Source organism: Trachymyrmex septentrionalis, unplaced genomic scaffold, assembly GCF_001594115.1.
Source record: "Trachymyrmex septentrionalis isolate Tsep2-gDNA-1 unplaced genomic scaffold, Tsep1.0 scaffold101, whole genome shotgun sequence".
Taxonomy (NCBI): domain Eukaryota; kingdom Metazoa; phylum Arthropoda; class Insecta; order Hymenoptera; family Formicidae; genus Trachymyrmex; species Trachymyrmex septentrionalis.
The window spans coordinates 1,555,378-1,572,263 of NW_017304136.1; the positions used below are offsets into that span (position 1 = coordinate 1,555,378).

Genomic DNA, 16,886 nt, shown 5'->3' on the forward strand with positions numbered 1-16,886 from the left:
GATTTATTCATTTCAAATTTTTATTTCAATTACAAGAATATGTATCCTTAATAGTTCCATCGAAGGAAAATTATACCCTAAAGAAGATGATGAAAGCATAATCAGATATTACAGATATATCTTGTACATACGTACGTCGTGTACATGCCCAGACGGAGACATAGATGTAAGGCTATGTAGATAGAAACGCGTCTATTTACGGCTAAAACACGTCCACTCTGCAGCTCGCGGGGCATAATACCGTTTGATGACGTCATTAAGCTAGGAGCGGGCTTATTGTTTCTCGTAAAATGTACGTGCAAACGCGTCATTCTGTTTCTGGATAGGTTTATCTCTCTATTCACATATATCATGCATATTAGACAAATTCTTTTCCGACGAAATGTTTGGTGGTGAGAAAAGAGATTGAAGTATAACAACTTAATTTTTGAAAGCGACAAATTTCCTTTTCTCATTATTCTGAAAATTTCTTTTTATCTATTTCTCTTGTTTTAACATTTCGTTTTTGTGTGAATTCATCTTTATTCGAAATTTCCGTGGTCTCATTCTTGTATTATCGTCGTCGGAGTCTTTATTTTCCAGAATGGTGACTATAAAGCAGTTGTAAACTTATAATTAAATGCCGCTAATGGCACATGTTCGGTACGCACGCATCATCGCGACAGTGCGTTCCATCAAAAATGGATGTCTTTACAAGCTACTTTTCCACGATAATTAAAATGTTATTTTAACAAAAAGATTCTTACGTTTTGTATCGCGATAATTGCCTACTCTCTAAATCTGAATCAGTGGATAGTCACTAATTATTCAGTGGCATACTTGACACTGATAATCAGTGAAATTTAACTAAAAAAGGAAAAAAATGTTCGAGCATCATATATAATTGAAATACTGATATTTGCATATTAATTTCAATTTTCCAATATTATATTCATTGAATTTATGCACTAAAACAAGGTTAGTTAGATTACACAATAAAGATCAGCTGGGTTAGGGAGTTCACATTTCATACACTGATTACCAGTGGCATACTTGGCACTGATATCAGTGATTATCCATAGAGATAAGGCTAACAGAATGGTACATAAAAGTGCAATTCAATTATTTATAATAAAAATAATTTAATATAGAAAAAATCTCTCTGATTGTATTAATAAGAATTCTGATGGGAATAATCAGAATAAATTAGAATTTTCTGGTTGAATCTATTCTAGTCGGGATTCTGAGAGAGAATTCTGATTGATATGGTCAGAATCTTCTGGTTTTTAACCAGAAATTTTTCACGGTATAAGAAAGCAAAAGATGTTGCAGTTGATTACGGTAGTATTTTTTTTCTGTTACAGGAGAGCCCATCTTAGGACTTGTCTTGAGAAGCTGAAGCTGCTAGTGCCACTCGGGCCTGAAACCTCGAGACACACCACGTTGGGCCTTTTGACCAAGGCCAAGCGGTTTATCAAGGTGAGTAAATCAAATTATTAAAATTGATATATAAAATCGAATGATATATAAAGTCGGGTTATCACAGTAAAAGACCAGAAAACAGATTATTCTTTTGTCTTGTTCGACAGCTAATGATCACTTATTGTTAGATTGAAATTTAAAGTTCTTTACATAAGAATGTTATCTGCGAAAGATTATTATTACTGAAGAAATAAAGAAAGAGAGAAAGAGAGAGGTTAAACTCTGAGAATTTGAGATACAAGCAGGAGAAACGCATTAGAAACATTGTTTCCCAATTGAAATAGGTTCAGAAGGGACAATTGGGCGGAGGAAGGGCTACATGCGGTGTAAAGAAAGGCAGAGCAAGGTGTTGCAGCAAACAGAGTGGCGATGCACAATAGATGCGTAGTTAGTAAATTACAGACTGCCAGGGACAATGGCGTGCGTATCGAGCAAACGCGGCGGACGCGTGTGTGCGTGTCAGAGTTTTCCACGCGGTCTACAGGGTGACTACGTGGATAGAAGCGCAGTGATTCGAACAGGTGACGAAGGCGCGTGTTCTTTGTTTCCTCGAGTAAATTGTACTCTCGTAAAACGTACTTAAAATATTCACCATTCTCGCGCGCGTGCATTATGTTCCGGCTACGTATTCTCGAGGTTAGAGAAACTTTCTCGCCATTTACCTGATTTGTTTTGCTTCCTTTTTCGCGAGACACAGTCATCCTCTCTTCAAATCTTTCCTTGGTACGATAAACAAAATATTATGGCGCCAAAATGTTGTCTTTTAGGTGCAATTTTTTTTCTTCTGTTTCCAAAGTTTTTTTTTTTTTAATAATGCCAAAAGAGATGCGTATTAACAAAGTTATTAAACTGCTTGCCAATTTAATACTGTGATATTACTATTCTAGTTCTATTCTCATGATTGCGTTTTGAGACTGAAAAAGATTTCGGCGCGTGGTTTGCAGACTTGAATATGTATATAAATTCCCACTGTGTGGAATACTTAAACGTTAAGATCTGCTTTGAAAATAGGATTATTCCTTTGAAATAAGAGCTACAAGAGAATCTCGGCAATAAATGGATGTGTAAATTATTAAATGATATTCATAATAATAAATGAAACGATAAATTCTACAAGATTAGAGAATAGAAAGAAATAGATAATTAAAAGTTATCGAAAAATGCAAAATATCGGTTTCGTGATAAACGTGCGTTAATCGTGAAGGCGTTTTATTTTATCGATGTAACTTCTTCATCGTCTGTTACAATCTGAACGCTGTACTCGGAACACCCTATAGAATGGCAAGCAGCAGTGCGTATCCACCGTTCATTCGTGTATGCATAGTCCGCGTGGGAGACTCAGCGTGTACATCAATCTGACCTGCGGGCACCTGTGTATATTATGTGCCTGCGTTAGGTAGGAGAAAAATGTTTGTTCGCCATTTGAGGAGGAAAGCTGCTACGCGATAATTTAAGAGGGCATCTGCAAACGCAATAAAGATCGTAATATCGGAAAATGATGGAGCATCGTAAAAGAGCGATTTTAAGCGTGATATATAACGTTTGACTGTCGTGTTCATTTTATAAAAGTCGTTTTACAAAACAGAACTTTTTTTTTTTCCGGTACTTAATACTTCACATATAACTTCACTGATTGATTCGACGACGATAGTAGGATGATTAATTATGGTAGAGTCAAGAAATTCCGTAAAGCGAAAAATAAGACGGAGGATAAAGAAATAAAGAGGTTGAAGAGAGGATAGATAGAAGTTGAGAGAGAGAAGATAGCGATAAGAGGAACTGAGAAACATGAAAGTGTCGTTTCTGTAGTGGCGGTTTACACCCTCGCGAGGAAGTAAGACGTGAAGGAAAGGATGAGGTGGAGGGTTGAAGCGATTCGTGTTTTGCGAGGTTGGCGGCGTGTAAGTCTTCATTTGTCCGCCTTTGAACTTCTTCCTTTTTGTTTTGCCTGATGGTCTTCATGATTCTTTTCACACTTCGGTAGACGTTTCCGTCACTAATTATTCTATACGCTTTTCTTTTTCGCCTTATCCGTCTACATTTAGACTATGTGTATAATAATAAATGGATATAAAGAATAGGAAGAATGGCTTGAAACTTTTTTAGCTATGATCAAAAGTATGGGATATTGTAGCAATTTTTTAATTTTTACGCTTGATATAATTAACTTGTTATAACTTTATTAAACGTAAGCAAATGTTTAAAATAAGTATTTTCAATTTTTATGGAATGCGGAAAATTGATTGAGAATGGTATTAAATCGAGAAAACTAGAGATTTTTACTTTATATTATCATAAAATATTATTATAGACTTTTTTAAACAATACTTTTCAAGACTTCAAACTGTTCTTTTTAAATGTCATTATGGTATTTTTTATCTATATAGTATATATTATCTAGATGTGTAGAAAAAGCCATTTTATGTTAAACAATTTTATGATGGAAATATGACCTCCATTAACATTAATACGTAACACAAAACGTTGCAACAATTTCGATGCCGATTATATATGTATATTGCCACCAGCATCGGCCGATACAATGTAAATGGTAAGAGCGAACCGAGTCTCATTTCTGAGGTCGGTCGATTGGCTTTATGGCGGGGTACGCGCTCCGCTTAACGCTTTTCTTAGCCTTGTTTTATCTCCGTTGTAAATTCATATCGAATAAAATGGAAAGCACGAAACCAGGAAATTTCTTACGAGCACGATGTCAGCCGCGCCATAAACACGCACACGCAAACACATCGCCTGTCGTGTGGTACCCTAATCTGTGATCAGGTGATTTCTTCGCCAAGCTACTTCCTTACCTCAGTGCCATTCATCCTATATCTAAAGCGGCATTGATTCACAGCTATCTTGTCGCCCTAAATTTTTTCACTACGGGAACATGTCGGCCGTGGCACACTTAAAAAAACTTAAGTAGTAAAACGGCTGATCGCAGTAGAAAACGTAAGCAGTAGTAAATCCAACATGTTAATTTCCTTATTGCTTATGTCTTACTACTTGAGTTAGTTTTTTTTGTGTTCCATAGTTCGAACAATCGTGAGATCTTTGCCAATCTTTGTCCTCATGTTAAAATTTTTTTTTAAGAATGACACGCACACACACACACACACACAAATCATAAATAAATTTTAAATCTGATGTCTCTTGAGATGAGCATTATACATATTTTTTATAGAGATATCGCTCATTTGCTACAATAACAACACAATTAAAAAAAGTTTTCCAAAAAAAGTTTGAATATTTTGAATTATTAATAAAATAATAATCTCGAGAGATATCAGATTTAGAAATAGTGAAATAAAAAAATTTTTAAACAGAATCGAAAAATTGGAATTTTAAAAAAGTGCCAGTTTAAAATTTAAAACTTTTAAAATTTTCCATTCGAAACGTTCGTAATGAAAAAAATTCGCAGAGCCGACAAATCTACGCAAAATCATGTCAAATACTACACAGTGGAATACACATTTAGTTGCATTCGATTATTTCCTGTTCGGTGATTTGCACCGGAATTGGTCGGCCTGTTCTTGGTAAGCGCTCGCTGTTGCGTTACGAAATAGCATGCTGTATACAATACAAAGGAAACCGATTATCGGCCGATATTCTATTGGCAGCTCTCAGAACAAAAACGGAATGTTATTTAATATAATGATAAATAGTCAATTAAATTAAAACTTTACGTGTAAGGAATAGATCACGCTTTCCAACATGTTATAATTAAATCGATGCGATAAATTATAAATAAATATAAATCATCATGAATATTATGATACTACAAATTAATTATTTACATTATTATATTCGCTAGCTAGTACAGTAACTGTTACTATATAATTGTAATTGTTCTAAAATGTACATATTACAGTATACATGTATAATGTTTATATAATACTATATGATACTGTGTGTGTGTATAAATCGCGCGTTTATTTACTATTACAACATAACTAAAAAATTGTCACTTTTTAATTATTTGCGGAAGAGAAACGGGAACATAAAGAAAAAACATACTTTAAAACTACATACTTTTATTTTTCTGCAATTACATCAAAATTGCATTTAAAAATTAATGTATTACAAAAATTATTTTGTTAATAATTCAAAATATTCAAACTTTTTTTGGAAAACTATTTTTTTGAATTGTGTTGTCATTGTAACAAATGAGCGATATCTCTATAAAAATATATTATATATAAATAGTATTATATAAATATTAAAATGTATATATTATATATGTATAAATATTGTTTATTAATTACATACATTCTTAATTAACATTATATATGTATTATATTATATTTATGTTACACTATATGTACTATATGTTAGGTTGTACATACGTACGTTATTAAAATGTTATTATTTGAAACTATTATATACGATATCGCGCGCGATAGATCATGTGTGATGTCACATCGTTCGATTGCAGAACCTGGAGGACCGCGAGCGTAAGCATACCATACACAAGGAGCAGCTGTCGCGCGAGCACAGGTTCCTGAGACGGCGGCTCGAGCAGCTGACGAACCAGACCGGCCTCCATGGCCTTCATGCGCTTCATGGCCTCCACGGGCTCAGCACGAGCGCGCCGACCGGCTCCGTCGCCGCCACCGCCGCCTCCGCAGCGATACTGTCTAAGCGGCGTAGTATCTCTGAGTGCTCCCTGGGCACGGCATCCACCAGCTCGACCGGAAGTTCCAGTAACTCGGATAGGTCTGCAGGTAGCCCATCCATCTCGGAATCCGGTGAGCACAGCAATGAGATTATCATTAAACATGTTAAATTGAAGGTGCTTTTCTTCCGATGGAACGTCTTTACATCTTTTCGCAGTCTTTCTTTCTCGCCTTATTCTCCCAGTAGTCTCTTTTACATCGTCCGGATGCAAAATATATTGGGTTCATGTTTTATTAAATTTTTAACAAAGAACACTCTCGTGTTCTATTAAACTAATTGAATTAGTTCCGAACTGTGAATTTACTTTAATAATAATGCCATAATAAAGTCAGAATACAGAACATATACTTTCCGTGGAAAAAAATAAAAATACACACATATTTTATTAAATAATATATAAATATTGAAATTATTTGCAATTTTTATACATTACTTTTGATTGTTAGAAGACATTCTTTTTTCAAAAAATATTTTTTGAAAATGAAAAATTCAGAGTACAACATTTTGTATGTAATAATCTAATAATTATAATTTTTAATATCAATTGCAATCGAGCATAGCGATTAGCAATAATTTATGGCAATTCCTTCCTTATAAAAATCTTCGTGTAGTTTACTACGTTTCTAATGCAAAATCTTCAAAGAAGATTTGCGCCAGCAACTCTATCTTCTTTCCTAACTAGCTTGATTCCGTCGATTAAATCTTAATCGTCACGAGTCGGAATTAAGATGGAAAGCAGCACGATAGAAACCCCACGTGGGTTACTTTATCTATGTCGTAAAGTCGAACGGATGAATCTATTTAATTTCCCGAAGCGTCATTGTTTAAGCACGGTGTACAACATGCACGTAATAAACACGTATATGAATGTACACACAATGATACAATAGTTGTACGTATAATTATATCCTACCTGTGTGAAGTTGGTCCTACTTGTTCAAAATTTGAAAAAATAAATTTAAAGAATACATTTGTAAGAATACATATTTCCGAGCTTTTCTCAGCGTAATTTTTATAGTTTTCTCTTATTTCTACAAATTAAACAGTAGGTAGGAAGATAATAGGATGTATCTCGATTGTTAATGTAATGTTTTTGTTATACATATAACAATTTGGGATTATATCGATTCTGAATAAAGTTTCCAAAATTTAGATTTTGTCTATGTTGGGACACCACCACGATGACGTATATCGCAAAAATGCATTCGCCACCGCATGAAATATTGCAACTTGCAGGGGTGGATGAGTTTTCCAAAGGAGTTCCTGGAGTAAAAAAAAAAAAGAGGTCGAGCTAGCGGAAGGCGAAGGAAATCGGAAAACGTCGGGGGTGTACGCGCGGGGGCGGGACGTTGAAATTGATGATCCCGCGGGAATATCTCTGGCGAAGCACTTATCATAAGTCACGTGTGCCACACCGGCTATTTTTCGAAAGCCACCTCGAATTTGCCGCGCTTTCTGCATCGGAATAGCGGAATTTATCGTAACTTTTTTATTTCCTATCGTTAATTATTTTAAACATTAAATACACGAAAAATTATTAATCCGATCAAAAAATACGTTTTGGTATTTTCTTAAAATTAATTATATATGTGCGCGCGCGCGCGTGTGTGTGTGTGTGTGTGTGCTTTTCTATTATATTAATAATGTTCTTGATATGGAACCGTGTATTTACATGTACCACTATTGCAGAGTAATCATGTCTCCATTACGAGATATGTTCACTCCGGTGAATCTGGCTTTACATTTATGGACTCAAATAGAATGTGTGTTTTGCGTTGTAGCAATCTGGGGATAAGACTCTCTTCCACATAAACACACACATAAACACGCATATATATATGTATGTATACCTATATATGTATATATACTCGTGGAATTATTTCAGGACGATTTCCTCAGGCACCTTAATGTTGTGAGATTGTTGCGCTTAGCTAAATTACCAAACGTGATAAGATCCCTCTTTAAGATTTGCTATCCCTGCCATTAGTAACGGATCCTTGTCATTTGCACGATGCTGCTATGGCTAAATGTTGTAGTTGAGTACTAGTCATACAAGACATATTGAAAACTTAATATTTGATCTAATCCAAAATTTGGGTTTATGATGATAAATTATGTATTTATTTTTTGCAATCATTAAATGTAGATTAGAAGCACTAAGAATACGAAAAGAATGATCGGTTAAAGCGGGGAATGTTGAAAGATATAGAATTGAGAGAAAATAAATAAGAGAGAGAATTATGATACATACAACGAGATTTAACATGAAACAGAGATTGAGTATTTCTAAACAAAGAACAAGAAGTGGGAACGGAAAGAGAGAGATTCTTTGACAAGTTAAATACGCACACATGTTTCCGTAAAATATTCATGTCTAACATGTACAGACTCTCTTCAGTTCGAAGTAATCCCTTCAGACAAGCCCTTCCCCGTACTTGTCTCATAATTTCTCTCAAATAAAATCAAAACAAATATAAAATGCAGTATGACACAATTACAGATTGCAAGTAACATTAACAAATACACATGTAGCTAATCAACCAAGCTTTTTTTAACAAATTAAAAATAATGTAATAATATTTTAATTGTTGACAGTTAAGTTAATTATTGATGATGTATTAATATCGTGTTCTTATTGTGCATTTAATCCGAAAATACCCCTAATAAATTTGAATCTAGGAACAATTGCTATAATATTTTTGTAATACACTTTAAATTCACTTTTACGATTATTTTTTGTAGTTAACGATTATTAATCTAAATAATAATGAATTGATAATATCGTTAAATAATTGTACTTAAAATAAAAACTTTTTGATATCTAACAAGAGTGATAATAAATAGAGTTTTATTTAATATTTTAAATGAGAGAAAGAAGAAAGATGGATTGTAGAAATTCTGTGAAAGAAAAGACAAAAGTAAGATAAAATTTTCTAAAGAATTTTGATTAGTTTAATGAATAATAGGTATTAGAAAAATAACGAAAGAAGACAAATTCATCTGAAAGAATCATTTATTTATATTGTGAACAATTGCATCTGTTCGTACTTTTATTCGATATTCTTAAATTTAAAATAGCGAGAGAGAAAGAGGGACGGGAATGATAAAATTATAAACTATTTTAATCAACTTGGGAAATATATTTTATAACAATAATGAAAGAAAATAATCCACTTTTATGTAGAATAAATTATTGATTTATTTTTTGAATGATTTTCTAAGAGAATGTAACCCGTCCGATACGTATTTGAATTTATAATTGTAGGCGAAGAGAGAGATAAAAACGGGAGTGTATAATTGCAGAGAGAGCAGGAACGGGAGTAATAAAAGTATAAAATTTTTTTGTCAATTACACATATTCATAGTTGATCGTATGAAATGTAAAAAAATTAACCGCGAAAATTTCTCAGATTTGAAATATGTTTTAAAAGTTTCCATATAACTTCGCGCTGCGCGCAGGTGATTGTATAGCTCTGACGCACATCACGTGACTAAAGAAATACTGACCGGTGTGACTATATCACGCGCGCGACGTTACTTATCGCAACTAGGTTGGGACGCGATCGAGACTTAATCGGGTCCGCGACGACATGTATAAATAGATTGAGATAATCCGTTCGCTGAGCAAAGCCGGAAGTTGGCGATTTAGAACTGAGAGAGAGAGAGAGAGAGAGAGAGAGAGAGAGAGAGACAGTTTGCGGCAGTGTATCTGTCCCGTTCTATCTTTTACTGCAAAACGTCATGTCGATGCTGAACATGATTCAAAATTAATAGAGACATAAATTCACTTAATTTGGAATTGATAATTGTTATGTCTAATATTGGATTCCACTTGAAATGGCTTTATCTTTGCGAAGCTTTGTTCAAACGCGAACTAAGAGTTAATTATTACGGTCGTGACGGATATTATTGTTATCTGCCGTCAACTGCCACCTACCATCCCTCTCCCCGCCTTTCTTCTTTTCCATTTGTTTCTGATAAACGCGCGGACACGCAACAGGGTTGCACCGTACTGTTTGTTGTTGCCGTGTGATAACGAGAAATGATTAACTAGGAGGAAAACGTGACGCGCGACTTATTTTTATTCGCTTCACTCGGAATATTGAAATTTATCCCCGTATCAGGGAGAAATGGTCGAATGCATCGAATGTCTCGCGTGTTTTTTATGTCCCATGCCGTGAAATGTGGAGGGAAGGGAGAGGAGGTGACGAATTCGGTGATACCAGGGGTGCGCATGACGCTGGTTTTAATGAACTCTTTTACTCGCCACTCGTGCCACCCTTAAAACCGCCGCTTTAATCAGTGCCTCTCAAATCGCGCCACTCTGTATTCATCATCCACTTCCGACAATCAATATCCACGACCAATTAAGAAAAATAATTTCTCATAGTATACATTTTCTTAGTATACCTTATCTTATTTCACATCTAAATCTTAAATTTTCCGTCAATTTTGAAATTTGATTGTATTTTTCATAGGTTAAAAAAATTTATTTGATACTCTAATTTGTGGACGTGGTTTTATTTGTCACTCTGTTTGAGGTCTGTATATTTTTCTACTTGTGTTTTGAGCGCCACTGTCACCTGGACAGGTTAGCGATGTCGAGGACGCAAAAGGTAGAGGGGTGAGAAAGAGGGAGAGGCGGGTGGTGACGAGGACAGATCTGGTTCGCTTAGTGTGACGAGAATAGAGGCATGTTATTGATTATGGAAAAATACCCCCGGCTCAGAGCGCCGCGGGTAGTGAGGGGGGAGGGTAGCTAGCAAGTGTGGTCGACACCTCCCTCGTCTTCTTCGAGCCGTGCCTTCCAGCGGGTGTCATGGCTACTGTACACCCTGCAGTCTCTCTATCATGTTTCCTTCGTTTACCCTCTCTTTTCTTTACTCCTTCCTTCACCCGTTGTGTTACCCATCATCTCTTCGTCTGACGGTATGACGTCATAATAACGGCGCGTTCTTGCCGGCACTCGTCTCTCGCGGGCCAGACGGTGCGTGCAGTTGATGCGTCGGTGCATCTTCTTACGTCATGAGAACGCTTTCGATACGGGGAGAATGATACTATTTAAAACGATACTATTTAAAATGCTTTATACACTTATGGCTCGCTCGCGATGAGCTTTCGGTACGCCACTAAAAAAATTGTCATATTTACAACCAATAGAATAATAGCAAATTCAATTGGACGCACTCAGTGCGCGCTGGTGCATATTAAAACCGTGCAGAAATTGATGTAAAGGGGTGTGTTTAATATAAATGTAAAAACAGGTTAAACAGGTGAAATTCTCAATATATTTTATTGTACTATGAAGTAAAATATATATTTTATAATTTGAAATATTTGCATTTTATTTTTGCACTTAAATTAATCAGTATACGACGGCTTTAATATGCATCAGTGCGCACTGATGCGTTCAACCGAATTCGTTGTAAGTTTAGCTTAGAATGGCCGGCTTATGCTTCTAATCGATTGCATTTTCTTTGAGTCTTCTCGAATTCTTTAGATCTTTCCTTGCGTAAATTAGCATGGAATTAAAAAATCCAATTAATCGCTTGAAAACGAAGCAACTTTGACAGATTTATGAACGGATGCCAAATACGGTAGAAACGTTTAGAATTTAACTGGAAAGGTGGAGAGAAGGTAGGACTTCTCTAGAGGAAGACGATCTTCTCGCTGCTATTAATTAATCTCTCGTGATAAATGTTAAGCTGGCTGCCATCTTGAAAGATGCTAGATGTGCAACCAGCTGCGCGCCGTAATAGTAGTAGATACCGATGCATAAATTTCCACTAATTTTTCGTGGCAGTTCTTGCCTATTACGTATTAATTATTATTATAAGTAAAAAGAAATTAATCTCTCTTGGAACTAAAATCGATTTTGGTTTTTGATGGTACATGTGACTTATTTTTATTCGTTGTATTAGATGCGTAAATAAACAATGATTTTGTCATCGACTTCTCTTCCAGATTATAACAATGCGGAATCCATTCTTTTTGTCACAGATGAAGTGGACGTGATTGGTTACACGAGCAATCAATCGGACACCGATGATCATAGTAGCGTACAGAGTAGTAGCGACAGCGGTGTCGCGATGTCCACCTCCAGACTGACTCTTTCCGAGATGGACAATCTTTAGGTACGTATATAGATCAATTAATTTACAGTGAATTCGGTTGCTTGCATTCGGTTGCTGGTGCATGTCTTTAGAGTGTATCAGTGCAGAATAGTGTAGACAACCGAGTTCGCTGTTTGGGATAAAAGTGTAGGGAAATTTTCTTTTGAGGGAGATCACATTAATTTAGATGAGTAAGTTGAGTGTGTCCGAATTAAAATAAATTTTGTTTATAAACTTAATTGCATAAAATCAGAGAGTTAGCTATAGTTGATAGATCGCGTTCTATGATGAATAAAATACCGTATGCTAAATACGGGAAATCCGTTACGAGTGTAACGGACGTAAATCACCAAAGGGATAAAAAGCGGAAGATAGGATGACAAGAGTCGAGGAAGACAAGGGTGGTGGATGTTGGCAAATAAATTCTCACATTGCTTCCTCTGCGCTATTTGCAGACAAAGAGGCGGTGCGATGCGATGGCGGCGAAAGAAGAAACGATTGAAGAAGGAAAACGGAAAAGGATAGAGGATAGGAGATAGAGCGAAAGGAAGAAGATCCATCGGGGCGTACGAAAATTGACGGCGCGCGAAATATCGACTCATACACACATTACATATATACACATAAAATGCACATTTAAATTCGTACTCAATGCAACTTTGTCCTTCCAAAATGGCCTGACTGGCAAAGCAACGTTGAAGAAGAAGAAGAAGAAGAAGAAAAAGAAGAAGAAGAAGAAGAAGAAGTCTTTTGGATATCACTCGACTTGCGAAGATTTTCAAACAACGGGATAGATTTAAAAAATCACAAAAGGAGTACGAGGTACTTGGATTACCCAAGGCTCAAAAAACATCAATCGTGACGCAAAAAGAAGAAAATACAATAGAAGAAACAAAGTTATCTTTAATATCATCTAGCTTATTACAAAGAAGAGAAGAAGTCTTCAATACTTTCGTTGAATATTGCGAAGAAGAGATAAATAACTTGAAGAAAGAAGAGACTAACGAAAAACTAAAGACAGAAGAAATAGTCTACTCTAAGTTTATTATATGAAAACGAAGAACAGTTTGGGAACAGATTAAAACAAAAGGATGTATAAAATATAAATATTATCAGCTAAGAAGAACAATTGGAAATATCGGAGAAATCAATAAGAAAATAAACCAATCGCTTTTACAAAGCTGTAAACGCAAATGGAAGATTTTACATTTTCCGAAATTGCAGTAAAATCTGATATATTATGCATTCAAAAGAAAATAAAAAAAAACAACGAGGAGAAAGAAAGATGAAAGAAACGAAATAAAAGAAAAAAATCAATCTAGAGAAATTCCCAAGAAGGCAAATAATTTAGGACAAAGATAAAGAGTTAAGAAGAAATGAAGAAAGTAAGAAGAAAAAAAATGGGAAAATTTGACGAACAAAAAACAAGTCACTTTTCAGAAAATTGATGTCGATGAAAAAGGAATAGAAGCATGGAAAATAAGAAAAAAAGTGAGCAGAAAGGAAATGGAAAGAAAAAAAGATAGCGTGAACAACTAGAAGAGTGTCAAAAAGAAGATTATTGTAAATTATTGAGAATTGACGAAATAGCAGCATTGTATATATTTTTAAGAACATACAGATTTATTAAGACAGCGTGGATGTGCTGCGAGGAAAGAGCGAAAGGGAGAGAAAGAGAGAGAGAGAGAGAGAGAGAGAGAGAGAGAGAGAGAGAGAGAGAAGCAAAAAAGCTAAAAATGGAAGTTATGGTAATGTTAATAAGCAGAAGCTATGATGAAATTCTTCGTTCCGTTGCAGGTTTAATCCTAAATTCTTAAAACTAATAAAATAAGACAGTAATTGACCATTTTGAGAATCTATTATTGAAATACGCGCCTTTTTGGTTTAGCTTTACATTAACTGATAAAACTATAAAATTATTCTTAGAAATTTGTTTAAAAAAAATTTGATTTATTAATTAATTTTATTGTTTTAACACACAAATTTATTTATAAATAATTCCTAATTTTTTAATCAATTTCATTAAGTAAAATTTAAAATAAATTTCAGTTTCATAGAAAAGATTGAATAGAGAAATAGGATAAAATAGAATTTAAAAATAAAAATTTATTTTTAGAAATTAATAATATTTTGAAAAATTGAATGAGTTTAAAATTATTTTGTGAAGTAAATTTCTAAGACAAATTTATAGTTATATCAAAAATACAACCAAGAAAAATTTATCTTATAAAGATTATAAAATTATAAAATTAATTAATCAAGAAATTCGGAGGTATTTATCCGGAGCAATCCGCCTAGTTTAAAATGATAAAATTATTAAAGTAATTTGTAATATATAAAATAAATTATAATAAAAATATTTTATAAATTTATTCATAAAATTGTTTATTTAATTCGAAACTTAAAGATTATATGCAATATTTGGAATTTAACTATAATATGTTAAGATTATAAAATATGAAATTATTTTTATAGTATAAAATTATGTATAAAAATTAGAATTACTTAAAAAGATTATATAAATTATTTCAATAACATACAAATTTATTTCCGATACTAAATCGCGAATTACTTTTATCAAATGTTATTTACATAATTATACAAACAAAAAATAAACAAGTAAACTTATGAAATAAACTTATTAAATAAACAAACCCCGCGCCGTCATCATATTCGCAAAAGAAATTAAATCTTCATAAAACTAATTACCGCGTAACATAAAGAAATATGAAAAGGAAGAATGTTTAGAGAATGAAAAAGACGGACAAAGCTAGACAAACGGCTAATTTCTTGATAAATAATGAATTGCGATTAATTAATAGATACAACGCAAATTCACACAGAAAGAACAGATATACACACGCATATGTACACATATAGTTAAGTAATTATGATTCTAATTAAGTGAGCAAGCAAAAAGTATAAAAAACAAAGTATAAAAAGCAAAAAAAGTAAACTGATAATTATATTATGGCGTAAGTGACGTTTCATTATAAATATATGTATATACACACATAAATATATAGAGTGTCCCATATTTATTTATGTAGAAATAAATAAAAAGTCTTAAGTGACTTCTCTCTTCAAAAAAATTTGTTAAAAATAATACATTTGTTTACAAAACAAATTAACAAATAAACATTGAAGAAATGCAAACTATGAATATGCGATAAAAGTCAAGAAGAAGAAATTTTAAAATATAAAAAACTTCTAAAAAGTCACTTATTATAAAAGAAATAATAGGCTGCCGAATGTGCAATAGAATAGTTAAAGAGAAGAATTGAAGAAATAAGGGACACTCTAATACATTACACACACATTCGAAGAGTACAAATTCCACAAATCCTTCATTGGGTGTTCTCGGGGCTGTTATCATCTTTTTATGTGACGCGTTTTTCTTTTCACGATCTTGAACTATTCCTAGATCATTCGTGAATGATCTATGAAACGAACAATTAGATTGTGAATTGAAACCGATACAATTTCGCTGAGTTCGCATTTTGATGCTAAAATATGTAATTCTGTGAAATGTGAAATTGTATAGCGCATTTTCGAAAGTTTTGGCAAAATGTTTTTGAAAATAATTTTTCTTATCTTTCTTATGTTAAAAAATGTTACTTAAGATATGATAAAAAAATGTAAATTGTTGAAAAATGTTATACTATTTTAATCTAAATATAATATATACAAATATTATGAGAGATTGAGCTTAACGAAATTATACCGGTTTCAATTTTTAATTCAAAACTGTATCGAAAATCAGAAACGTTCTTGACTTAAAGGACAAAAACGAATAGGTCCTTTTGTAAAATTGGCAATGAGCGATAGTTTAATGAATAGACTGATTACCAAATATAAACGGATGATCTCTGAAGACCGACGCTAATTTGTAAGTTGAAGATAAACGTTTTTGATGAGCATATGTATTGTGGAAAGTGATCCGTTGCAAGATATGTGCTGTTGGTTAACCCTTTAACTTTTACTCCTACATAAAATACGCAAAATAGCCGGAATATATCGTTGAAGTGCAAGGATAATTTATAGAAAGTTTAAATGGAATGTCTCTTTTTATCTCATTACTTGTTAATAAATTTCTTTATCAAACTAATAATAGGAAACTTAATTGTTTCAACTTTTAATAATTTTTTAGAGTGGAGGTAATCGATATTGACAAAACATACCAAAATTTTTGCAATATTAAAAGAAGAAAAAATATTTCAAATGGTAGACGTTTGATTTTATTAAATATGATAAAATCATAATCTGTGTGAGATACCTACTTTCTGATTTTGTGAAAGAATATAAAAATCGATACCAGATTCTTTATATGTACAGAAAGTGCATATATTTTTTATATTTTGATTTTATTTGTATTATTTTCTTCTTTAGTCATTTTTCGATTTATTTTTTATACGTTTCTATACATTTCTTTTTCATTTTATTTAGTTTACTATGAACATTTATTGCTGTCATATTATTGACACAGTATTATATTATTAATATAACATACTAAAATTGACGACTAAAATTTTAGTATTAAATATTGAAATCTTAAGATAGTTGAAATCTGGAAACTTTATTAATGTAAAATTAAAGAAATATGAAAATTATTTAGAACATTAAGAGATTCTTTTA

The 16,886-nt window shown here is 33.1% G+C and overlaps 1 protein-coding gene across 7 annotated transcripts in view; it reads left to right on the forward strand.

Moving 5' to 3' along the window:
• Nucleotides 1-13,645, forward strand: part of LOC108756433 (max dimerization protein 4-like) — a 40,842-nt gene extending 27,197 nt beyond the window's left edge. For all 7 annotated transcript variants that reach the window (XM_018500292.1, XM_018500258.1, XM_018500241.1 and 4 more), the window contains exons 5-8: nt 1,344-1,458; nt 5,897-6,209; nt 12,139-12,272; nt 12,707-13,645. In XM_018500292.1, the coding sequence (XP_018355794.1) occupies nt 1,344-1,458; nt 5,897-6,209; nt 12,139-12,272 (562 nt within the window). In that variant the 3' untranslated portion in view covers nt 12,707-13,645. The remainder of the gene's footprint in view (nt 1-1,343; nt 1,459-5,896; nt 6,210-12,138; nt 12,273-12,706) is intronic.
• The last annotated feature ends 3,241 nt before the right edge of the window (nt 13,646-16,886 follow it).